The sequence below is a fragment of the Rhineura floridana genome, chromosome 7 (assembly GCF_030035675.1).
Source record: "Rhineura floridana isolate rRhiFlo1 chromosome 7, rRhiFlo1.hap2, whole genome shotgun sequence".
Taxonomy (NCBI): domain Eukaryota; kingdom Metazoa; phylum Chordata; class Lepidosauria; order Squamata; family Rhineuridae; genus Rhineura; species Rhineura floridana.
The window spans coordinates 604926-631669 of NC_084486.1; the positions used below are offsets into that span (position 1 = coordinate 604926).

Below are 26744 nucleotides of genomic sequence, written 5' to 3' on the forward strand. Positions count from 1 at the left end.
TATGTTCTGATATTTCTGAGGGGTATATTACCTATTAAATGTTGTTTTGAGAACTAGATCTAGAAGCTTTGTTTGTTTGTTTTTTATGTGTGGTGAATTTGGTATATTCCAACCTTGAAAAATATTTTTGATAATCATAGGAACTCTTAAGTCATAAGCTGCACCTGAGTTCAGGTCCTCACTCAGAAGGTGAATCAAGAGTAATACACAGAAAGACCTAGAGTTGTATCATCACTCTCATTAATGATCCTTGTTATTAGACATGGCCATAGTATATGGGCTAACTTTTCTCTCCAGATAAGGCAGATTCCAACTTCTATCCTGTTCTGTAATTCCCATCTAAAGATCCTCCGTGGCGCAGAGTGGTAAGCGGCGGTAACGCAGCCGAAAGCTCTGCTCACGGTCAGAGTTCGATTCCAACGGAAGGAGGAAGTCAAATCTCCGGTAAAAGGGGTCGAGGTCCACTCAGCCTTCCATCCATCCGTAGTTGGTAAAATGAGTACCCGGCGTATGCTGGGGGGTATAGAAAGGCCAGGGAAGGAACTGGCAATCCCACCCCATATATACAGTCTGCCTAGTAAATGTCACAAGACGTCACCCTAAGAGTTGGAAACGACTCGCACTACAAGTGCGGGGACACCTTTACCTTTAATTCCCATCTAATGAAATTTGTCCAGTACACTTTTACAGTATTGAATAAATTGCAACTTCAGACTGATAGAATGTTTAATTGCTTTCAGAATTTAGTTCTATTTGAAAGTGGGCAACAGTAAGCAAAGTCCTGATGTCCATGTAGACAGCAGTCCATTCAGTAAAAGCCTGAGTTCCACACAAACAAAAGCATAAAGGCATAGGGGGCATGGCCTCCACTGGTCTGAAGAATTTAAGCACTTTGGAATGTGATGCTGCCAAATTATCCAGGCCAAATTTTAATAGACCATCTACCTGTGTGAGTTTCTGCAAGACCTGCTCCCTGCATGTCTGGCTGATTTCCACCTGGCCTGGAAGGGCGGGGCCGTCTCTCTCCAGCTACAAAAGCAGCAACTGCTGAAGAGGCCAGAGACCATCTACCTGTGTGAGTTTCTGCAAGACCTGCTCCCTGCATTTCTGGCTGATTTCCACCTGGCCTGGAAGGGCGGGGCCCTGTCTCTCTCCAGCTACAAAAGCAGCAACTGCTGAAGGGGTCAGAGACCATCTACCTGTGTGAGTTTCTGCAAGACCTGCTCCCTGCATTTCTGGCTGATTTCCACCTGGCCTGGAAGGGCGGGGCCCTGTCTCTCTCCAGCTACAAAAGCAGCAACTGCTGAAGGGGCCAGAGACCATCTACCTGTGTGAATTTCTGCAAGACCTGCTCCCTGCATTTCTGGCTGATTTCCACCTGGCCTGGAAGGGCAGGGCCCTGTCTCTCTCCAACTGCAAAAGCAGCAACTGCTGAAGGGGCCAGAGACCATCTACCTGTGTGAGTTTCTGCAAGACCTGCTCCCTGCATTTCTGTCTGATTTCCACCTGGCCTGGAAGGGCGGGGCCCTGTCTCTCTCCAGCTACAAAAGCAGCAACTGCTGAAGGGGCCAGAGACCATCTACCTGTGTGAGTTTCTGCAAGACCTGCTCCCTGCATTTCTGGCTGATTTCCACCTGGCCTGGAAGGGCGGGGCCCTGTCTCTCTCCAGCTGCAAAAGCAGCAACTGCTGAAGGGGCCAGAGACCATCTACCTGTGTGAGTTTCTGCAAGACCTGCTCCCTGCATTTCTGGCTGATTTCCACCTGGCCTGGAAGGGCAGGGCCCTGTCTCTCTCCAGCTGCAAAAGCAGCAACTGCTGAAGGGGCCAGAGACCATCTACCTGTGTGAGTTTCTGCAAGACCTGCTCCCTGCATTTCTGGCTGATTTCCACCTGGCCTGGAAGGGCGGGGCCCTGTCTCTCTCCAGCTGCAAAAGCAGCAACTGCTGAAGGGGCCAGAGACCATCTACCTGTGTGAGTTTCTGCAAGACCTGCTCCCTGCATTTCTGGCTGATTTCCACCTGACCTGGAAGGGCAGGGCCCTGTCTCTCTCCAGCTACAAAAGCAGCAACTGCTGAAGGGGCCAGAGACCGTGTGTGTGTATGTGTGTGTGAACCTGCTGCTCAGGATGTCTATAGACTACTGGGGTTTTGTTTAGTATTATATGTTATATTTTACTCTATGTTATATTTTAGTCTATGTACGCCGCCTAGAGTGGCCGTTAATTCGGCCAGATAGGCGGCCTAGAAATAAAATTTTATTATTATTTATTATTAATAGTGGTAAATACTATAGGGAATTTAAACTAACTTAGGTATCTGCGATCAACATATTGGGACGTTGTGGCTCCTGAGGCAGGCCATGAATGCGCCTAGGTTCTTCTATGTCCTATAGTGGGACAATAGGAGGTAGGCTGCAGAGACTGGAATGCAAGTCAATGTATGCTATTCAAGGCTGCTAGTCTAGAAGTGGACATAGAAAAATCATGCCCCATGGCAAAATTAGTGAAAAGTATGTGTGGTTGGTTTTATTTGATCAGAAATTACCTAGGGTACATAATTTTCATGGTGTAACGCTATGGTGTTTGGCATATATTTTTGATGACATCATCAAGATGTCATTAAAATTCACAAAATCATGACTATTTCTGTAAATAGCGAACAGATTTTATAAGGTCTCAAAGATAACCAGAGAGCTACAGAATAACAATTCCCATGGTGTAACGTGTGATGCATAATATTGATGATGTCATCAATGTGGCTGCCATCAAAGTTCACAAAATCATCAGTATCTCCATAACTAGTGGATAGATTTTAATTTTAAAGCTCTCAGTTTAAAGACTTTCCATGGTCACTCAACCTACAAAATGCTAGGAAATAACCATGTGTTATCCTGTGTTATTTAGGTTATGGTATGGTATCCTATGCTGTGGTTAGTTCCAGTATCACCACACCCTAGCTGGATGGCTAGGGGCAGCATTTTTGCTCAGGTTTGTCTGTTCACTGGAATAGTCAGATGGAATCTAATGCAGCTGAAACTACCATGCAAATGAGGGTGCCATTTCACGTTGGAAGAGTATTGGGAGCATGGCTTAAAACAGTATGCAAATAGAACTCAGCTATGGGTTGAAGCATCAGCCTTGAGATGTGGTCCTCAGTCTGCCAGACTAAACAATTTATGTTAGCTCTAATTAGGGAGAACTTGCTAAACGTTATGCTAAGATAAGTAGCAAATAACTGAGTGAGCTTGGCAACCCAATTATATTCCCTCACTCAGATGCACTGTAGGAATATGGGATCCAAAGATGGAGAAGTACTTCATGTACAACATCAGTAAGATAGCTCACACAGTGGTTTAAAGATCTAAATAAATGAAATAAACCATGTTTCTTCAGTGTCTTGTTGCAATGCATGACACTGCAGTTTGCCTTTTGTTCTTTGATAACTATTCAATCCTTCTAAGCCTCAGAAGGCAATTCCATCTCTTTATTTCCCACCCTCAGAAACCCCTCCTCACATTCCCTCTTCAATCCATACCCAAGAGGTCTGGCACATAGCACCTTTCCATGTACATTGTGAATGCAACCGTGTCTGCTGGGCACAGAACGACCAGGCTTTCCCTTTGACTGTTTGCAATCTTCCTGCCTCCTTAGGGTAGAAGCTGCTGCTTGCTGCTGCTGCTTGGTTTGCTGTTAACTTACAATGCTGGTATTTCTCATTAAACACAGTGGGATTTACTAAATAAAATGCATACAGTTGTGCTTGTCTGGCTTGCTTTCCCCCTCCCTTGCTTCCCATTAGTAAGTCTGACTTACAGTCATTCTATATCATTTGATCACGAACTACTGTTTAAGAAGCATTCCTTATGGAATGGACAATAAGTTTTGGTTTCTTACAAAGAAAGCACTCAAACTGATAATTGGTTACATTAATAACAGTCGTGGGTCAGTAGTGAGTGGATTGGCACTAGAACTGAAAAACAAAAAAATCAGCAAAGGCATCATACAGGAAAGGTGAGGTAATTTTCTGGGAGGAGGAATTAGCAACATGGGTTCTTGGATTATGGAAGCATCTCCCTCTCACCTTGCAGCCCACAAGCTGCATGAAGTGCAAGCTCCTGGGCCCCAAAGTCTCCTGCTAACAGCACCGCTGCTCCCAGAGATGATGATCATTAGACAAACTATTTATGTGGATGCTAAGTTAGCATTGCTCTCTATCTATGATGGTGTCAATAAGGATTTGTTACATAAAAAAATGAGTCATCTTCATCCTTATGGCAATGCTGATGGGAATCACAAATGCATGGAAGTCTTCAAGCGCATTCTCAGCAGACCTTTAATATTGTAGACTATTGTATATTATGTTTCTCCAAAGGAGAAACTACAGCAGAGAAGTTCTATTCATTCTAGTACTGCTTTATTACATTAGGGATAGACTTTTAAGAAACACAGAGCAACCAGTCCCTCCAACAATACCACTTTTGGAAATACAATGTCCTGCATGACAAACAACAAATGGATTTCAGCAGTGTCTCACAATGGGATCTGCATGGCCTACTGCATCTGGCTAAATGTAAGCAACGGTCTTTGTACAAAGAAGGCACATTAGATGTGAAGTTCATTACTGTTGCTCCTGCTGTACTATAATAAAGAGTGAACTTGCATTCCAGGGGGAAGAGTTCTGGCAGAAGGTCTAAAAGCTAGAGACGTGTGTAGTATCCAGCTCAGATTATATTGTTTCTGAATCCTATCCTAGTTTTGCTACCTAAAATATTAAAGTGCGCTCTCTCGTTTGTGTGTGTGTTTCCCACTTTCTGTTAAAAAAAGAAAACTTACCACAGTGTCTGGTCTGCCACTATACATGCCGCAGAGGAGCAATAATTGCTAAGGCACACATGCTATTCACAGGAAGCCAGATATACCAGGCCTCACTGTTGTCCTATGTGCCCCTCACAACACATCCATTACTTCCTGTAGCAGTGGATTATTGGGAAAAGAGAGAGAGGGGTGGGACCATAGCTCAGTGGTAGAGTACATGTGTTGCATTCACAACGTTCCAGTCACTGACATCTCACTTAAAAGGGTCTTATACAGCAGGTCTGTGAAAGAGCTATGCTTTCAGCCCAGTATGGTTAATGACTACATAGACTAATGGCAGCTTCCCCATAAGCTGTCCTTCAGGGAAGCTTACCCACCATTAATGATCTTTTGAGCGAAGATCCCTAGATTTCCCTGAAACACAGTGCATGGAGAAACCATTGCAATACATAACCAATATGAAAATTTGAAAAATAGCTTCTCCCTCACCAAATGTCAGCTTAATTTATTTCTATGAATGTGGATTTTTTAAAAAAAATTACTTAGTGAAAATACCACCCTACACCTTCAAAGCAGCCAGCAAGTGTTTAAAATACTTCTTTTGCTTGGATCTCACACAAACTTATTTTAGATGCTGTGATCACATTCCTTTAGCCCAGGGATGGCGAACCTCCAACCAGCCGGCTAATCTTGGCCCACCGGGGGATCCAATTTGGCCCCTGAGCCTATTTTCCCCCAACCATGCCCACCTGTCACCTGATAGCACTGGGTGACATCAGCTGATGGGTGGGAGGTAGGGTTTCATCCTGCTGGGTGCTGCAGCACAGAGGGCTCCTCTTCAAGGCTCCAGCAAGCATGCCATACCCTTTTCCAAGACATTTCATTCCGTTACCCATTCTCATCCCATTTTCCTTTACTTCCTACACCCCCACAACAGACCCTTAGTGTTCTGGGCCCGTTTGAGCTCCCGTTGTTCCCCACCACCACCTTAAGGTTTTTTCCCTCTGAAGTTTTTTGAACTTCTGAAAATCTTACATAGGATAAGATTTCCTAAACAGAAATGACTTTACTCATGTGTGTAAAATGCTCTCATGAATAAGGAATTATATCCCACCAAGAGTAGACCTACTTAAATTAATGGACATGACTACTTAGGTCCATTAATTTTATTAGGTCTTCTCTGAGTAACTTAGTTAATTACAATCCAAGGTTATTCAATATTTCTAAGTAAGATAAATGTTTATATTGATGTGTTGAATATACACCTAGTAACCAGAAAAAGACACTTCACAACAGTTCAGACAGCAGGTGTCTTATTTTATATTGTAAAGTACATAATGTGCTAAATTAAGGCAATTACACGTGCAAAATAAATCATCCACTAGAAGCATAGTTGTTTGCATTGTCTTGGATAACTTATATATGCAATGATAGTCGGTTCTATGCCCAAGCTGCTCTTGTTCCATTTTCTTTGTTTGAGTGCTTTCTATTGACCAACAACGGCCAAGAGCAAGCGCCTGTAATCCCCACTTGTGTCACTTGATAACATTGTGGCCAATGTCTTCTGATACATCTGAGTGAACATATGTTTGATTTGTACCAGATCAATCTGTGCCAAAACAAACAAAGCAAAGTTATCACATAGCAGACAACTGAAAGCCCCAAGGGAGGGGCAAAAGAGGAAGCTTCTCTGCAAGCTTTTCTTATGCATGGCTCCTATTAATGTCACAGGCCTAATGCCAGGGACATTTCGGATGGATTGTGTCTCATGCATGCACACACCCTGCCACGGGCCTTAAACTTCAGTGCCAATAACTTGCCTTGTCATCCAGACCTTGGTGACCTGAGGAACTATTCTTCAGGGGAGCCTTACAGATACCAGAAGTATTGATCCTGCTCACATGATAACGTATTATAGAACTCCTTGAGCCATAGGTTTGGGTAGCTGCTCAGCTAATACTGCTTTCCATGAACAAGTAGCTTGTGCATAAAGGCTAAGCTCTGGTATAGCAGATGTGGTGTAGGAGAAGTGTGGGGTAACTAGCATTACCAGATCCAGATAGACATTCTTTCATTTTTAAAGTGCATTGCAACCGGCAGTCCTAGCAGCTGCAACTTTCCCCACCCCCATGCTCATAACTACAGACTTCCTATTTGCCCCATTTTCTGTATGGAAATCCTCCAACACCAATGAGAAGAGGAAGATACTGAAATAATGAATCAATAATGAATACTGAGGTTAGGGCAAGCACTGCAGCTTTTAAGGAGCCAGAAGCCTGAATCTACTCCCTCTAGATGGCAGACAGAGCTCTTTCCTGACCTGTGCGAGGTCAGGTAGTTCATCTTGTCAGTCCGCCACACACTGCAAGTTGCTAACGGCCTTGAATCTATTCTATACAGTGTGCCACTTGCATTATACAAGTTTAATAAATAAATGTGCTTACGAGGGAAAACTTTCAACTAACAATTTGTCAAAAGCATTGACTGCTTCTACTACCCTTCTGTTGTACCCAAATTAGAGTTCAAGAGTGTGATGCATTTACATTAAAAAAGCAAGCATGTGGAGCCTTTAATTACATAAAACGTTCTTACCTCACTACGAGTGACTACAATTCTAACCAGGGTAGAGTCATCCGTACCAGCTCCTTTCATGGCACAATAAAGTCTCTCTGCAAAAAAGGCTGGGCGGTTCAGAGCACATTGCACTGCAAGAAAGTAATCTTAATTCAAACTTGGCACTGATAGCTCATAGCCACAAGATTCTAGCACCAACAACATGCCAGAATCTTTTTCAGGCCCAAGACCCAACTTTAATCCATTGTATTTCTTCTCAAAATGTTACTATAAAGAAATAAGATTATACAGAGACCAACAGACTTTAACAATAAAATTATTCATGTCATCATTCATTAAAGTTATAACAATGCCACTATTACTTATAATACATCTAATTTATCATACATAAAATGTTTGATCAAATTAACTGCAATACCTCCTTGGCAACATTTTGACATCTTCTCTCATTCCAACAACAGCTGAATAACTTCTATATGTAAAACAACATTCTAACATGTATTTTTTTATTTATCTGCCCTTCCCAAAGTCTTTTATAGTAGAATTTCTTGTAAGGATCCCTTATTCTATGTCATATATTTCCAGTCTTATAATGATAGAAGAGATGCCCCCCAATTCTTAGCCACTTCCTTCACTATATCGGTTTAGATCTGTACTTCTTTCCTCCATCCAACGTTAGGGGTTAAATAGAATGATGGCATCATTGGAGCAACCTATCTTAGGAAGGGACACACCCACAAGGGCAAGAAATTCTGTATAGCAGTGAATAAAAGGATGTGGGAGGATATAATTTCTCTGAATATTCAGTTAAGGGGATGGATTTTTATACTTAGGATTTCTTTTTAAACTAAACATGCTGTATGTGGTGGGCTCCTAGGAGGCATCAGGAGATATGAAAAGCAACTCTAGAGCACTTGTAGAGGTAGCAAAAAGCTGTACATCAGGCTTCACAGGTGAATCCCAGGCATTAAGGGGTCCCTCTTGCTTCCAGGTTTCAGCTCTGGCCCTTCCCGCCTCAACCCAATTGCTCTCATTACATTGGTGGCCCCATGTTCACCATTGGAGCAAGATGACGATATATGGGAAGCTATTCCTATTGGGATGAAATTCCTGGGAGATACCCCATACCGGGTTAGTGGGGAGCAGCAGTATGGGTTTGGTAAGACGTGGGGGGGGGAAGAGGACCCCTTTCTGGTCAAACCAGCTGTGCCACAGGCCAAAGGATCTTTGCTCTTGGCAGCCAAAGTGCTGGCCACACTCCTTCCTGATTTGATCCTCCCTAGACATATTCACTAAACATTATAGGGTCATTGCATTTCAGTTCAGGTAGCATTTGATGGAATGGTGTTACGTTCAGGCAATCTTTTCCCTGTTTGAAAATGTGGGGGATTGATCTGTTGTACCTCTTTATCTGGACTACTGGGATAGAACAAGTAGGGGGAGCAGAGAATTTCACTTGCCTGTAAATTCTACTGGTTCACTTAGCAGTGATCCTCTACCCACTCTGTGGTTTTTTCCCACTTGATTGTTTGGTAGGTTCTTACTTGCTAAGATTCTTACCTGCTCAATTCTATTTATTTTTTTAAAACACCAGGCAATTATTAGAGTGAAATACTGCTAGATCACAACTAACTGTTCTTGGGAGGAAGTGGGTGTGGTGCCTCTAATTCAGTCCCCAGTGAAGGCTCTCGCCAAAGACCTTGCCTTCTAGTGGATAGAAAGGAACACTGCACCGCAAACAAGCTGAAGAAGAATACACAGGTAAACTATTGTATAGCATTATGCAAATGAAATGAATTTGGGTAATTCCTCTTCTTTTGCATAATTTATTCTACTGGACTGGGAAGGGCACTGAAGCCCCAGTTTCTGATCACTGAACATCTTGTCCTGCAACTACTCCACCATCTTAATTATTCCAGGTGCTTGGAAAATAAATTAGCTCTAAAAAGTTCCTAACCGAAAAATGCTGAAAAAGTTTCTTACAGATAGCCTTCAAGCCACGTTCTACATTTCCTGAAAATTCCCGGCCGATGCTACTTAATAAATCACGGTTAGCAATCTGCAAAAAGATGTATGGAAAGTGTTAATTCTTCTGTCAAAGAACTGGCTGAACCCAAATCCAGCCCACATGAATACTTCTCAGGTTCCTCTCCCCTTCCCCTCTTCTTGTCTACCTGAGAGTACGCTTCAACTGTGGCTTTCAGCTGGGGAAAGCTTCTAGATGCCAGGATCATATTGAAGCAAGACTCATCTGTTCCCAGTTTCCCTTCACCAGCTTGGTAAAGGCGCTGAGCATCTTGTTGAGCTTTTTGGTAATCTACAGTTTGATTCTCATCCCGATTACCCTGTAAAGGGAAAAATATATATTGACTACAACATTATATACAGTAGGGCCCCGCTTCTCGGTGCCCCGCTTTTCAGTGTTCTGCTAATAATGTGCCAGCGGGCGATCAGCTGGAGGGGGGTCTGGAGCTCCCCACACTCCAGCTGATCGTGCCAGAGGAGGGGAAGATCAGCTGTAGTACACAGCTGATCTTCTCTTCTGGCGTGATCAGACTCCCACTCGAGCTGATAGCACCCGAAAAGGGGAAGATCTGATCATCTCCCACTCTGGAGTGATCAGTGAGTTAGGTTCCAGACCCCCGCGCTACAGCTGATCCTCTTTTCAGCGGCTTTCGCTTTCTGGCGGGGGTCTGGAACCTAACCTGCCATATGAGTGGGGCCCTACTGTACTAAACTAGTTACAAGCTGCCTTCAGTCAATTAAAAGTGAACTATAAAAATATGATTACTCTGTATCATTTCTTAAAAGCTGATGCTTAATTGCTTGCCATTCACCATGATTTGAACTTGCCTGTTATATGTGAGGGAGCTGCTGCGTGGAATGGGGTGCAATCCATACTCTCACCCAAGGAACTGAACACAGGCAACAATCCTTCACCTTCCTCAGGCACAGCAAATCAATTCACAAGATTAAGCATCTACAGTTTACAAGATCTTTGTCTGATCATACAAGCATGCAAAAAGGAAGTAAGCAAACAATCATCCCCTTTAATACTACACTGGGGGGATATTTGTGCTAGGCCGCCTGCAAACAAGGTAGTAGTTACTATATGCCGAGAGGACTCTCAGGGTACACAGAAGCATATCAGATTGAACATTGTCGTGTTTTATGTAAACCACCTAGGGATTTTGCATATTAAGTGATATATAAATATTAATGAGGAATGATTAAAATGTTTTTTTTTAAACTGCCCAGCCAGTGCCTATGATCTTTCAGAACCTACACAAAGTGGAGAGTAGTAACTGGAGGAGATAACATGGGAGGGAAAAAACCTGGTTTGGAAAGCACATAACAGCTTACAAAAAATATCCTGGATGTGAGGATCAGGAAGTGATTGACTGACTGTCCGTGAGGTTAAAAAACTTCTCCCATTACTGGAATAGAACAGCCTCATTTTTCAGAGGTTGGCCAAAAAAAATTTCAATAAAAGTTAATTAATTCCATCCACTTAATTTATGATCATAATAGTTCAGTCACCGCAATTTAAATTAACTAGAGGACAAAGCAAGATCACCCTTTTCTCCTTACTTGTTTATTTTTAAACTACTGAGCTTTTACCCTTGTCGCAATTAACAACAGGCTAGTACAATAATTTTATCTTCACCAATAATAACAATGATTAAGCAAATGTCATTTGGGAAAATTAAAGGGAGAGAAAATTAAAACTGAGCTGGAAAGACAGACATGTCTAAACTTTCTTGGAATGGAGAATTATGGACATTAAAGCAAACACTTCCTGATCAATTTTATTCTACAAAATATATCTTATCTTTACCACACAGCAGGGATGGAGAATCCTGTACAGGAGGATCTATGGCACTCCAAATGTTGCTGAACGACACCTCCCACCATCCTTCACTGTCGGTCATGCTGACTGGGACTAATGAGAGCTGGTATCCATCATCATTTGGAGGGCCAAAGGTTAGCCATTCCCACCACACAGCAAGATATGAAAGATTGGCAATGAAATAATCTATTTGTGTATTTAAAAACAACACATGAAGTTCTGATACAATCTGCAAAAGAAGGATATCTGGTGGTCCATGATCTATGCTCATACCTATGCCTGTATCCTAACAGGTTGAATTGGTCAGCAAAGTAGCATTCCAAACCATGCAATTTTGGTTTGTGCAGATTACCTCTAAACGCTATTTTGGTTGCATCCTAGAGAAAAGACTGAGATAATGACAAGTATTCTTGTAACCTGGGGAAAGTATTGGGAAAGCATTTGTCCTGATAGTTTCTGTCTTATTCTGTTGAATAAAAGAGCTGTATATATCACAGTTTGGACCTATACAAAAATTGTGACCTCAGTGGTCAGGTTAAATTATGCTTATCTTCCAGAAGAGATGGGAGGGACTAGACAGTTTCTATCTGGTTGAGATAAGATGGAACACTTTCTCCATTTGAATCAGTAATAATGATCAAATTTGAATAACTCTAGCATAAATCTATTACATTTAAGAAAGGGTGCCTACCCAGAATATATCTCAAAAGGGGTAAAAGCTTACAGATGGAGTTGCCAGTGGTGAAGTGGAATTATCTTTGGTACAAACTAACTGTGTCCAAATGTTATTTCAAAAGGTATTCACATACTTTACAAGCATTCTAAGATCTGTCAGAATAATATGGATCAATACTAGAAGTGTGCTATGGAAAAAAGATGTTATCCACTGTTGTTGGACATGTACTGAAGCAGAAAGATATTGGTAGCAGATTCTACATCTGATTAATAAGATTTGAAAGAGAATTTGCCATTCGATCTTAAACAAGATTATGGATTAAACCATAGCAAAGCAATCATGGGCAAAAAGGTACATTTTTAAGTAAATGACAGAAATGTACACCACTGGTGCCTGTCATATTGCACATATTTTAAATAAACATGTCCAGAAATAAAGAAACATGATTGTTTCATATTATATTGACAGCTAAGATTCAACGGCTGATTAAATAAGGGACTTGAAAAGTAACAAAACTGATGATTAGAAGTGTTCTAAAAACATTTGGGATACAAAAAAGCCAGGTTTGCACAACACAAGAAGCCAAATTAGAGCTCAGCAAGATGTGTCACAACTGGGCCAACATCTCAGGATTCAATAATGTGTTTGGTAAACATAAATATGATGGAATGTGGTTTTTCACCTCACCTGACACATAGATACAAGTAAACGTTCAAAATGTCCTGATGTATCAGACCGAATATCATGCTCAATGTCTCTTCCAAATTCATTCTTGTAACATCTGACTATTTCTCGAATCTCCTGGTTTGTCCTTGTGCAGAGAATCTCAATCAGCACATTCTCCTGTGTGCCTGCACCCTGCAAGCGGAGAAGGAAAGTACTACATGAAAAATGGAAATGGAAATGGAAACTGCCTTCAAGTCGATCCTGACTTATGGCTACCCTATGAATAGGGATTTCAAGGTAAGCGGTACTCAGAGGGGGTTTACCATTGCCTCCCTCTGAGGCTAGTCCTCCCCAGCTGGCCAGGGCCTGCTCAGCTTGCCACAGCTGCAGAAGCCAGCTCCTTCCTTGTCCGCACCTGCCAGATGGGGGCAACTGGGCTCCTTGGGACTACGCACTTGCCAACGGCTGCACAAGTGGCAGGGCACATAACCCCTGAGCCACTCGGAGTGGGGGTGATCTTTAGCTGACCCTTTACACCCAGGAGACACGAGCAGACTCTGGACTCCCAGGCTCTCCTCTCCACTGTGCTATACCAGCTGTACAGTACTACATACATTATCCTAAATCAGACTGCTAGGAAAGTAGAGCAGAAAATCAAATTGTTTTGTTATATTAGAAAGTAGATAGATTATTTTTTGTGTTGCAGGAGGATCTGGACCATATTGCTTCATGTAGTAGATTATGTTGCAAGCAGTTGGGCATCTTTCTAGTTAGTTCTTGGAACAAATCAAAAACCAAAACATCCCACCAACAACTTACTTTATTTTATTTATTCATTTATTTATTATTTGATTTATATCCCGCCCTTCCTCCCAGCAGGAGGAACCTTCAGTCAACAGCCAGCTTCCAGTAGTTCCCAAGGTTTATTACAGAAGAAAAGTATTATAATCTAACAGCACAATCCATTGATGGCCTGATTGGAAATGAATGGTACTTATGAAAGAGCAAGGCCCAAGTATGGGTGAGGAAACAGATACACTTTATCAGGGCTCAATGGTCCAAGCTGAGACAGAGAGAGATGTGCTGCCTACATGGTATAAAGTAAAAGTCCCAGACTTCCTTAGTTCCTAAGCACTTCCTGTGCATAAGCAGAAGGATCCAACAGGGTGTGCCAGTAGGAGAGAAGTATAAGAACCAAAATAAACAGGGATACCAAGATCCCAGGGCCATCAGGAGCTAGTCCCAATTAGATTTACAGACCCTCCCTGTGAGGAAATTAGTTTCATCTCCAAATAGAACTGACCAGAAACAGGAGTTTAAAGGGCATTTGTCACAAATACATGTCAGGCAACCAGAGACATAAGCAGCTTGAGGAAAGGGAATAAAAGGCTAGAGGATGCCAATTAATTCTTCAGTTTTTTTCAGAACAGATAAGGTCTTGTCCATTTTTCAAACTGGACAAGGAATCATAGTGGGGGGGGGAGGAGGCCTATATTACATATTTGTAACAAGTTATGCTTGGGCAGGGCGTAAGAACAAATGATGGGGAAAAGAAACTCTACTGCAGATGTTCAGCCCCTTTCTCCCTCATCTATCTGCCTCACTTTCCCTTCCCAAGTCCTGTCACTGTCTCCTGGTTTGCCCCGTGGCCTACCTGATTCCTCTCTTGACCCCACACAATTACTTATGTATAGAAGTATCCCTATTCTCATGAATGAGATGCTGGAGGGCGTGCAGGGATCTGTTATCTTTATTTCCTCTCCCACCCCACCCCATATGCACACACACATGCTTCCAGCTATAATGTTATCTAAAATTTTATGTCATAGTTCATCAATATTAGCGCATGCGTGCGTGTGTGCGTTAGTTTGCTATGATTCTGCCACATATTGACCAGTCTGGCCAATCTTTACTATTGGCCAAAGTTAGAGTAATAAAGTGGTTTGCCTCCATGCTGTCAATATTTCTATAAAGAATAATAATCCCCAGCTTTTAGTAATTTTCAACAAAACTGTGATGTGTGGTACTGGTAGTAATATTTCATAGAATCCTAGAGTTGGAAGGGGCCTTGTAGGCCATCGAGTCCAACCCCCTTTTCACAGCAGGATATCCACAGCTAGAGCATCTCCCGCAGATAGCTGTCCAGCCTCTGCTTGAAGACATCCAGCGAAGGGGATCCCACCACCTCCCTAGGCAGTCGGTTCCATTGCCAAACTGCCCTTACTGTCAAGAAGTTCCTTCTAATGTCCAATCTGAATCTACGCTCCTGCAACTTAAAACCATTAGACCTAGTCCTACCCTCTGGGGCAGCAGAGAACAAATCTGTACCCTCCTCTATGTGACAGCCCTTCAGGTACTTAAAGAGTGCAATCATGTCGCCCCTCAGTCTTCTCTTCACCAGACTGAACATGCCAAGTTCCTTCAACCTTTCCTCATAAGACTTGCTCTCCATACCGGCTATCATCCTCATCGCCCTCTTCTGAACCCGCTCTAACTTGTCTATATCTTTCTTAAAATGAGGCGCCCAGAACTGAACGCAGTATTCCAGATGAGGCCTGACTAATGCAGAATATAGTGGGACTATTACTTCCCTTGACCTGGAAACTATAGCTCTGTTTATGCAGCCCAAAACTGCATTTGTCTTTTTTGCTGCACCATCACACTGCTGGGTCATGTTCAACTTGCGATCCACTACAATTCCAAGGTCCTTCTCACACACACTACTGCTAAGCCGGATATTTCCCATCCTGTACCCGTGCATTTTGTTTTTGTGGCCTAAATGCAGAATCCTGCATTTGTCTTTATTGAATGTCATTTTATTAATTTCAGCCCAATTTTCTAGTCTATCCAGGTCCCTTTGGATTTTATTCCTGTCTTCCATTGTGTTAGCTATCCCTCCCAGTTTCGTATCATCCACAAACTTCATAAGGCTTCCCTCCACCCCATCGTCTAAGTCATTGATAAAAATGTTGAAGAGTATCGCCCCCAGGACAGAACCCTGTGGCACTCCACTCGAGACCTCCTTCCAGTCTGAAGCAGAGCCACCGACGACCACTCTTTGAGTACGGTTTTCCAACCAGTTGTGAATCCACCTGACAGTATTTCCATCTAGTCCGCATTTGACCAGTTTGCTAATCAAAAGGTCGTGGGGGACTTTGTCAAACGCCTTGCTGAAATCTAGATAGATGACATCTACAGCATTTCCACCATCTACTAAGCTAGTGACCCGATCAAAAAAAGAGATGAGATTAGTTTGACAGGATTTTTTCTTGACAAACCCATGCTGGCTCCTACTAATCACAGCATTGTCATCTAGATAGTTGCCAATGGACTCTTTTATTATCCGTTCTAATATCTTTCCCGGTATTGAAGTCAGACTGACCGGTCTGTAATTCCCCGGATCTTCTTTTTTACCCTTTTTAAAGAGCGGGATGACGTTTGCCCGTCTCCAATCCTCCAGCACCTCTCCCATTCTCCAGGATTTTTCAAAGATGATGGCAAGAGGTTCCGAGACTACATCCGCAAGTTCCTTCAATACTCTGGGATGCAGTTCATCAGGCCCTGGAGATTTGAACTCATTTAGGTTAACTAGGTATTTCCTGACTATCTCCTTATCAATCTTGAACTGCAGTCCCGACCCCTTACTGAGATTGCTACCGATGCAAGGTTGCACACTGTTCCCTTTTTGGGAGAAAACGGAGGCAAAATAGGTGTTGAGCAGTTCTGCCTTTTCCTTGTTATCTGTCAACAATTTGCCATCGTCATTGAGCAGCAGTCCCACCATTTCCTTGGTCTTTCTCTTGATTCGAACATATCTGAAAAACCCCTTTTTGTTGTTCCTCGCTTCCCTCGCCAGCCTCAGCTCATTCTGGGATTTAGCTTTCCTTACGCTATTCCTGCAAGTCCGAGCCGCTCGTCGGTACTCTTCCTTGGTGATGCGTCCTTCCTTCCATTCTTTATACATTCTCTTTTTTACTTTTACCTCCTCCACCAGTCTTCCGTGTAGCCACATTGGCTTTTTCCGATGTCTTCCATTTTTCTTCCTCTTTGGAATTGTTTGCGATTGCGCTTTTTGTAATACGTTCTTCATGAACTCCCACGTGTCTTGGGCTCCTTTTTTCTTTAGTCTATCTAGCCACGGGATCCTACCCATCATTTCCCTGAGCTTGCTAAAATCGGCTTTCCTGAAATCCAAGGTCCATGTTTGACTATCTTCTTCTTTGGCTTTCCCCAGAGTCACGAATTCCAGCATTACGTGGTCACTTTCCCCCAAGGTACCGACCGCTTTAATTCCCGTGACCAATTCGTCCCTGTTAGTTAAGATCAGGTCCAGGATTGCCGATCCCCTTGTTCCTTCTACTTTTTGAAAGAGGAAATTATCAGCAAGGCCCATCAAGAATTTGTTGGAGGCTTTGTGCTTCGCAGAGTTTGTCTCCCAGCAGATATCCGGGTAGTTGAAGTCCCCCATCACTACTACTTCTTGCCTCCTTGAGATTTCAGAGATTTGTTTGAGAAAGGCCTCGTCTACCACCTCTTCCTGGCCAGGGGGTCTGTAGTAGACACCTACTACCATGTCGGTTTTATTTGTTTCTCCATTTATTTTTACCCAAATGGTCTCTACCTGACCCCTTTGTTCGCTCTCTTGGATTTCCATAGAGGTGTATTTGTCTTTGATGTATAGCGCTACTCCCCCTCCTTTTCTGTTGCTTCTATTCTTTCTGTAGAGTTTATATCCTTGAATGGCTATATTCCAATCATGGGAGTCGTCCCACCAAGTTTCTGTTATCCCTATGAAGTCATATTTGCCTTGATGCACTAAGACTTCAAGCTCCCCTTGCTTGTTTCCCAAGCTCCGCGCGTTGGTATATAGACAGCAGAAGTCTCTTTTGTCCAGATTGGATTCCTCCGTTAATATACTGTGAGCTTTGCCGTGCATCCCTTTCTCCCTCCCAGTGTCTGCTGTACCCTTCAAATCGTTGTGTTTACAACCCGCTGTCTTTGGATCAGTATTTAAGCTATCATCTCCATCCCCCAGAGGCTTTAGTTTAAAGCCCTCTTGATGAGTTTTGCCATACTTCTGCCAAAGAGATTCTTCCCAGTCCTCGTGAGGTGCAGCCCATCTTCTGCCAACAGTCCCCCCTCCAAGAAGCTTAGACCATGGTCCCAGAATCCAAACCTTTCCCATCGACACCATCTGCGTAACTAGTCGTTGACCTGCAGTATCTTCCTTTCCCTTTGTAGTCCTCTATCCTTCACGGGAAGAATTGACGAGAAGACCACCTGCGCCCCCAAATGCTTGACCTTCCTACCCAGAGCCTCATAGTCCGAGGTGATCTGTCCCAAGGTGTTTCTGGCCGTGTCGTTTGTGCCCACATGGATGAGGAGAAAGGGGTACCTATCTTGTTTCCCAATGAGCCTCGGCAGGTTGTCAGCGACGTCCCAGATGCGCGCCCCAGGGAGACAACAGACTTCCCGATTCATTTTGTCCGGCTGGCATACCGGTGCCTCTACCCCCCTGAGCAACGAGTCTCCAACCACCAGCACCCTCCTCTTTTTGCCGCGAGCGGTGGTTGCATCAGCCTTCTTCTTCTGGGGTGTGGAGTCTTCTTTGCAGTCAGTGTCTCTTGATGCTGTTGAGTTTCTTGAGGCTCTTCAGGGGTGCTGTCTGCTGAGAGACGCTGAAAGCGATTTGTCAGTGCTTTTGTTTAAGTTTAAAGCTTCAGTCATATACACAATTATTTGGGAGCAAGTCCCATTGCAGTTGGCAAGATTCTCTTTTTAGTAAACTTAATTAGCCTGGTTGTCTTACTGAAGCATGTGCTCAAATCTAAGGTACTATCTTCCACTCACTGACTTTATCACAACTCAGATGTGGATTTGTACTTGTACATGCAACCATCAGAGCATACAGAATGAAGGCATAGTAAGGCAACTTCATCTCCATAAACCACCATTTTGTCTGGTGCAGGTTAATGGATCTCAAGGTTCTTTGGGGAAAAAAAGTTAACGCTAAAGTCTTCCTACCCCTGCTAGTGTATGGCCAAAGAACAGAAGCTAGAATGGTTCCAGTTCTCATACAAATGAGTCATTACTTTTCACTTCAGTGGGGAAACAAAACCGTGCAGGTAGGCATAAAGTTGCATTAAAATCCTGTGAAGCTTTGACTTCTGTAAAATAAGTTTCAAGGATTATTAGGGAAACTACAAATGCCCTGTTTTGTCTGTGCTACAAACACATGATGTAGGAATATGTAGCAAAACAGGATTTCCCAGATGTTATTGTTTGGCATCCCCAAATTAATAGTTTCCATCTTTATTACTGAAAATAATTTCTGAAACTGCTTTGATCTAGTTGAATGTTTTATAGTAATTTCTAGTTACTCTGATCATATAGTATTTTACATGGGGAAAAAATACAGTGAAAATCATACCTTCATTGCATGCCGTAAACTCCAAGCATCATAATAGGTACTTGGCATGAACAATGCAAGGATCAGCTCTTCCATATTTCCACTTAGCTCTGATTTCAGGTCTTTAATTAAATCCTGTCCAATTGCAAAGTGGTATAAGAAAGACATACATTCAAAAAAGCACATGTACATATACTCTTATCAGCCTGTATATGCAGCCCAGCTGCTGGCATGCCATTCTGTTTACTCAAGTCTAGTGAGATATATTTTCACGAAGAAAATGAAGTAATCATGATAGCTCAATTTATTTTAAGATTTCTATTCTTCAAAGTTAGGAAATCATAACCGAGCCCAGCCATTTTAAAAGAAATCACTTCATATTTTTGATAACAAAATGCAAATGCAAGCTTTGTAGCATCAAAACAATTTCTATGAAACAGTTAGTGTGCCACAGGTTTGTGCCTTTGATACCATTATGTGTCAATGCAAATACCTCAACTAGGTCCCTGTTGATTTTTTAATGTCAAAAATCCATTTGGCCTTTAACTTTCACATTGTGGGGGGAAAACAACTCAGGGACTTTCAGACTCTTTTTTGAAAGGAGAGCCTCTGCTTAAACAAAGTTGCATCCCTCAGCACATAGTGAACATGAAGCAACTATCACTACAACTTCACAACCATTGGTTCTATTATAATTGTACTAGTAAAGCACAAGAGGACTCTCCTACCTTTCTTAAAAACAACCCCACCGAGTCAGGTTTTGACCAAATAAGACAAAGAAATTAAATTACAGACCTCTCTGCTCAGCCAATTAAGCACACAAGTTGTCCATCTACTGTACAGCTGCTGATTTGCTTCCCCTTTTGATGATTAAATAAGAATCACCAGCAATCATACCTTGCCATACATGGTCTTGAAAGCAGCTTTAATTTGTTGCCTCTGATCACTGGAGCGGTTGGCCACAACATCAATGATTGCTTGTTCATCCGTTCCTAGGAACAAAAAGGAAAATCCAAATCAGTCTTCTACACTCTCACATATATGGGGCAAAAACACTGCTGTAGTGAGGGCTTTATAGACTGCTTGCAATCATGTATTTGCTAAAGAGAATGTGCAACAATCACTCCAATGCAGATTTGGGATTTTCAGAGAGATCCTAGAATTGGTTAAAGCAGGCTTTTAGAAAAGATTACAAACATGGGGACGTCTGGTGAAAACTGGGTAGAATCCAAGGTTGCGCTAGTACACTGTACTCACATGATGGGACCTGCAGCACTCCATGTACTACCAAACTCTGCCCTGTACAGTGTTGGATACAACCCACTGAAGACAAGTCGTTTCCTGCCAAGACCAGCATTGAGATGTATCTAGTGTCCTGGATATCAAGTTATCCTCTCTCATGGCTATAATTCTCAACCCCCCTTCACAGACCCACCTATCCCCAGGCTCTTTGCTCTTTTTCACTGTTGCCAAATGTTTCACAAACAATCCAAAATGTAAAAACACTTGAATCATGGAAAGAGGAAAACCTTTTGCAAAAATACTCCATATGAATAATTTAATTCAGACTGGCAGAGTAAGAGAATGATTTACCCCAAGTTATGTTTAAATGTATGGTAAACTATTTTCTCATATTAAAAATATATAGTGAGAGATGCACAGAATTACATCTCTCACTAGATATTGTACAGAATGTACAAAAGCCTCTGGCGTCTGATTCAAACAAATTTAAATATGAATACTGTATAAAACAGAAAACCAAAACTGTTCTTACCAAACCCCTTCATAGCCTTGCGCAGAATTTCTGCATCCCTCCCTGCATCGAAGTTAGGAGCTGGTCGAATTGTGCCTTGTGTATTTTGAAAGATTCCTGCAGGCTGAGATTGAGAAATCTGTGTTTTACCATATTACTGATTCATATAAAATGCTTGTTCAACTTAACAATGAAATTTTGAAAGTCAGTACTTTAGAGAGACCCATAGAGACCTCCTATGCAGTCAGGAAGTCAGTCTATTCTAGCTGAACAGACTTGGTTTACTAATGCTGAGTTCCCACATTTCTGACAAAATCTATTATGTTCTAGATGCACATGTTGGAGTCACTAAGGTCTCAATCCTCAAAGCTTGGCAGGCCTTCATAAACTGTACAGGTGACTGCTGCATGAGCATTTAAAAATTGATTTGATTTAAATCACTTTTTCTCAAACTTTTTACCCAATTTTGACATATATGTTTGCCCTCAGTTCATTCTTTTACATGGACTGCCACAGCTAGGCTTGCTCAAGCCATCTTTCCCTTGTGAGTTCCAATTCCCTATTCACTTCCCAATTCACAATAACCACAGTTTATTCAAAATCAGGCAAACCATTGAAAACCCATTTCAATTCACGGTTTCCAGTTCTGGTCCAGAGGCAAATTATCCAGTAACTATGGTTTTCCAAATTAGACTCAATGACAAACTATGGTTCTCACAAACAAGGAAGTGAGGTAAGGAACTGAAGCACATGGGGGAGAATTGGCTTGTGCAGCCTGAGCCAAGAGTCCACAGCTTCTCTTAGAAAGCTTTCCCTAATGTAAACCTACCTTCTTGGAATTCAAACTGATTCTACTTATCCACCTAGTGTAATCAACACATTTATACGTTTGTTTAGGTAGATTTTGCTTTATTTCCATGAAGACTACCTCAAAGCCAGTGGAAGTTGGTCCATTAAGGTGAACAGTGAACTGTCCCATCAGCCTCAGTCTGCCTTCAGCCAGCCTCCTACCAGCTAGCCTTCTTATTTAAAACCAGCCCAGGAACTGGCCCTGCCTGTCAGCGGCCTCCTCCTTAGTCAGTTTTGCCCTTGTAGAACTCAGCAGGGAGGATGGGGCTCTGCCTGTCACTGGGCCTGGCTCCACCACTCTTCCAGTACCAAAGGGCACCAGCCACCACTGCAAAGGGAAAGCCAAAAGCTACTGTCTACTAAGTCTGAGGGGCTCAGCTACATCTGCGTCATTCTCTAAGTTCTCAAGCTGTACTTGAGGAGGAACAAGAATTTCTCAGATACGATGCAGGCGAGTAGTCTTTTGTATTGATCTGCAGGACTGGATCTTAAGATTTTTCTTTGTCAAAACAATTCACACACACACACACCCAAATAAAACCAACAGTACTGTCCCATTTTATAATCAAATGACATACCTGAGGTGGTGCTGGTGTAGGTCCACCTGGATACCCAGCTTAAGAAAAATACAAAATTGAGGTAAGAGTCTTGTAGTTGCCATGTTGCGTGAATAGCAGATCATCATAGCAAAATCTGATGTCTGCCACTGATTTATGCCTAGGTCTTCAACTGACATTTCCTCAAGTAGATCAGGACAAAACATCAGGACTTGTAAAGGAGCCTACGGATTTCACAGTGCCTTGAGCACCCTTCTGACTGCGTCACTTTCTATCCCGCTCTGGACTTGTCCCTTTCCTTCCATCCCCTACTGGCTTCAGGACCACCAAGACAGGTCTGCAAGTTCTACATGGAACAAATACATTTGGCTTGTTGAATGCAAACCTCACCATTAAAACACTTACCAGTTATAGTCTGGAACTCCCTATCACTATTTCCAAGATCCTTTTCAACAATAGCTCCCAGGCCAACAACCACAATTTAGGAAGTGGGACCTAGTGCAGATATAGCACTAGCAGCAGCTTAATCACAATCAGGAAATTAGGAGTCTCCAGGATGCCACAGGCCCCTCTCCCCAATCCCCCCCTTTTTGCACCACTTTCCCTCCTTCCCTTGGGTTAGTATTCCCTATGGTGCCATGCTACATCTGCATTGGCACTGAGCAAGTTTATTTATTTATTTATATATATATATATATATATATATATATATATACACACACACCACCCTTAGCAAATAGCTCTCAGGGCGGTAAACAGCATAGGGTAAAATACATACATGGCAATAATAAAATCACAAAAACATATATGACATAAAAACAAATACAGTTAAACAGAAAATAAAAATAAAGACTTAGTATATAAGATTAAAAAGCTAAAAAGATTAGAGTGATTAAAATGCCTGGGAGCATAAAAAGGTCTTTACCTGGCGCCAAAAAGATAATAGTGTAGGCGCCAGGTGTACCTCTTCGGGGAGGCTATTCCACAACTCGGGGGCCACCACGGAAAAGGCCCTAGATCTAGTAACCACCCTCCGGGCTTCACAATGAGTTGGTACCCGGAGGAGGGCCTTCGATGACGAACGAAGCGAACGGGTAGGTTCATAGTGGGAGAGGTGTTCCACCAGGTATTGCGGTCCCACGCCATGTAAGGCTTTATAGGTCATAACCAACACCTTGAATCTTGCCCGGAAGCAAATAGGTAGCCAGTGCAGGCGAGCCAGAACAGGAGTTATATGCGAAGACCAACTGGTCCTCGTCAATAATCTAGCTGCCGCATTCTGCACTAGCTGAAGCTTCCGAACTGTCTTCAAGGGCAGCCCAATGTAGAGTGCATTACAGTAATCCAATCTCGAAGTTACCAGAGCATGGACAACTGAGGCGAGGTCATCGCCGTCCAGATAGGGGCGTAGTTGGGCTACCAAACGGAGATGGTAAAACGCATTCCGTGCCACCGAGGCCACTTGAGCCTCAAGAGACAAGGAAGGGTCAAAAAGAACCCCCAGACTACGGACCTGTTCTTTCAGGGGGAGTGTAACCCCATCCAGAACAGGATGCACATCCACCATCTGAGCGGGGAAGGGGTTCACCAACAGTGTCTCAGTCTTGTCTGGATTGAGTCTCAGTTTATTAGCTCTCATCCAGTCCATTATCGCGGTCAGGCAAAGTTAACCATAACCAACTTCAAACTCTGTTTTAAAAGCTAACTATAGCAGCACCCATGCGATCAAGGGCCACGTGGGACCACCAGTGGACTCACAAGCCACCTGGGACTGCGTACAGAGGCTGTTTCCATAAGCCAGTGTCTCCACATGGGATCTATACACGAGGCTGCTTCAATAGTAGTTAACCACTATTGTGTACAGTATTTAAGAAGTGGAAAGACTGACTCATACAAGCAAAAGTACTCAGATAAACATTTGCTTCACTGGTCTCATGTTTTATAAGATGCCTTCCACCTCCAAATCCATATATATATAGGCATCAGTATGATTAATCCTCAACAGTATCTAACCAGAATAGTTGGTGATACCTGGTATTTGTGCTGGTCCACCTCCACCATAACTTTGGGTTGGAGGTTGCGGATAGCCAAAGCCAGAACCATTTGAAGGTATTCCAAACCCAGCACCTGGAATAAACAATAATTATCTTTAAAATCAATAATGCAAGTGTAATCAAAGGATACTAAATACAAATTACAAAAAACGTAGATAATACATCAATGCAAAGCGTTACAAAATGCTCAGCTAATTTAATTGTTTCAGTTTGATAACCTATCTTCCTTGTACTCTCCACCATGGTCCAAATAAACCTTTCTTTATATTGGATATGAGGCTTTAACTAAGTGAATTCCAGGATCAGAAACTTTTCAAATTGAGCAAGGTAGCTCTTCCATGCTATGGGCAAAGAAGGGGGACAGGTTAGAGAATCACTCAACAAAGATTGTGGAATTAAGGCTAGCTCCTCCCAGTGCCCTTCTCTAGCATTTAACCTATTCCCTAACATGGCTCTGGTCTTTCACATGAGACTGGTGGTGGCAACTACACATTCAGTTAACACTGTGTGGGATTGGGACTGGTGTGCAGCCTTGAACAGTCACTCTCACTTACACAGTGTCCTGCCCTAATGCAATCAGTGCCTGACCAGGAGACAATTAGAAGCTGAGCATTTAGTTTTGCCCTTTTGATCTAAAATTGTCTGAGAGTTCTAAAAAGTGCAGAACATAGCAACCACCACCCTGACAGCATGGATTCATTTCTTTCTTTGCCTATATTTCCCTTGAACCACCAAGAGCAGGCATTCAGCTACAATCGAGATCAGCAGCAAACAGCATTTTGGCATATTACCTCCAGGATAAGTTGGCATCCCGCCAGGCTGAGGAGCCCCAGGGTATCCTGCAGGTGCAGGGGGATATCCAGCAGGTGCAGGGGGATATCCTGCACTCCCTGGGAAACCACTAGCTGGTGGAGCAGCAGGATAAGCACCACCTCCCACAGGTGGGAATCCTCCAGGAGCAGCAGGGTAAGGATACTGACCAGCAGGTGGATAAGCAGACTCTTGCCCTGTAGGCTAAACACAAGTAGTAAACCGAACGTTAACACAGCTGAGAAACAGATCCCTAGAGAAATTCACAGAAAACTGGAAATCTATACTGGGGCTCCCACTTCAGCTCCACCAACTGGTGGGTTAAAGAAAACAAAAACAAGACAGGCACGCAGGTCATGCATGAAACAAATACGCTTGGCGTGTTAAATGCAAACCTGACCATTAAAACAGTTAATGCAATAAGTGTAAAAAATGTTAATTCAAAATGTGTTTGCCAACAGCAGGGGCTATAGAACAAAGCCCCCAATCCTGTCAAAAAGCTGATTAGAGAATAAATTTGAAGTCTGCTTATACACTCAAAGCATACATTTCACATAACTAACTTCTGTTATATGCATACATGTAGCTCAGACAACTCTTCATCAAGCAGACAGAACAGTATCTATTATACAGACAGCAAAGTCAATTGTAACTAAAGATGCTTTAGTCATTTCCGAAATACAGTGATCTAATTGAAAACTACTTTTCAATTAAAACACTCACCAGGAAAGGTTTACAAAGTATCAAGAGCATTAAGATTCATACTGGACAGGATCCAAAGAACCATGTGTGAAAGAAAAATTGCTACAAGATCCAAAAGAAAAGAGTTCATACAGTGCTATGAATTATCTTGGGCAAGTGGAAAACAATGTTTGGATCCTGCTTCACTTTTATCACACAACGTTAAATATAAGCCAGCCCTTCTCATTCCGAAGCACATTTAATTCCCATTCACAGAAAAGCAGCCCTGTTGGATCAGACATCTCCAACATCCCGCTGCCCAAAGTGCCCAAAGTGTCCCTATCTTACAGGCTGTTTCAGCTTAGAAAAGCTCAATTCCGCTCTGCGCCTTGTTGCTCTAATTTGCGAATGCTGCACTGTTCTGCAAGACTTCTTGCCCTGGGCCAAAACAACTACTCTTGCTTAAAGAATCACTTTAGTTTTTGTGCAGCATGATCCTCATATTTTAACAATGTGATCAGTTCAGGCACTGAGTGTTAAACCACTACACAAAGTTACACTATATGGATGCCATAACAACTTGTGCCAATTCAGTGGCAGATATGTACCCTTTAGGGGTCAGTTTGGAATCTGCTTATTTACTCAACAGCCTACTAATAAAATAGCTAGTATTTGCTTAACAGCTATGGTAAATACAATTTTTTGCTGCGGTAACCCACAGTTTCCTATTGCATGCTATAAACAAATTGACTCACATCAGGCATCATTTGGGATTGTTGAAAATGATGACTCAGCATCCACTCCTGATCTTACCATGCATGCTGTCTGATTAGGGACAAGGCAATCAGACCCATCTTTTCCTACTTCAGTGTCTGGAAACTTGCTCCTACACCTCACAGAAGACCCAGGAAGAGAAAGGGCCTAGGAGCAGACTACTTCTGGAACAAAAACCCCCCTCCAACATCTTTATGTAGTAGCCTGCAGTTGTGCCACAAGCCTTTTCCCAAGGACAAGCTGAAGGGTCCCTTTGTAAATGGCCGTTTATGGCCAGG

At 42.7% G+C, this 26744-nt stretch overlaps 1 protein-coding gene across 4 annotated transcripts in view; it reads right to left on the reverse strand.

The window, feature by feature from the left end:
* Positions 1-6109: 6109 nt before the first annotated feature.
* Positions 6110-26744, reverse strand: part of ANXA7 (annexin A7) — a 36524-nt gene continuing 15889 nt past the window's right edge. For all 4 annotated transcript variants that reach the window (XM_061634645.1, XM_061634644.1, XM_061634642.1 and 1 more), the window contains 11 exons: positions 24993-25215; positions 24179-24274; positions 22169-22206; positions 20763-20865; positions 19886-19980; positions 19010-19123; positions 12601-12771; positions 9562-9732; positions 9371-9446; positions 7406-7518; positions 6110-6422 (listed from right to left, as the gene is read on the reverse strand). In XM_061634645.1, coding sequence (XP_061490629.1) covers positions 6300-6422; positions 7406-7518; positions 9371-9446; positions 9562-9732; positions 12601-12771; positions 19010-19123; positions 19886-19980; positions 20763-20865; positions 22169-22206; positions 24179-24274; positions 24993-25215 — 1323 coding nt within the window. In that variant the 3' untranslated portion in view covers positions 6110-6299. The remainder of the gene's footprint in view (positions 6423-7405; positions 7519-9370; positions 9447-9561; positions 9733-12600; positions 12772-19009; positions 19124-19885; positions 19981-20762; positions 20866-22168; positions 22207-24178; positions 24275-24992; positions 25216-26744) is intronic.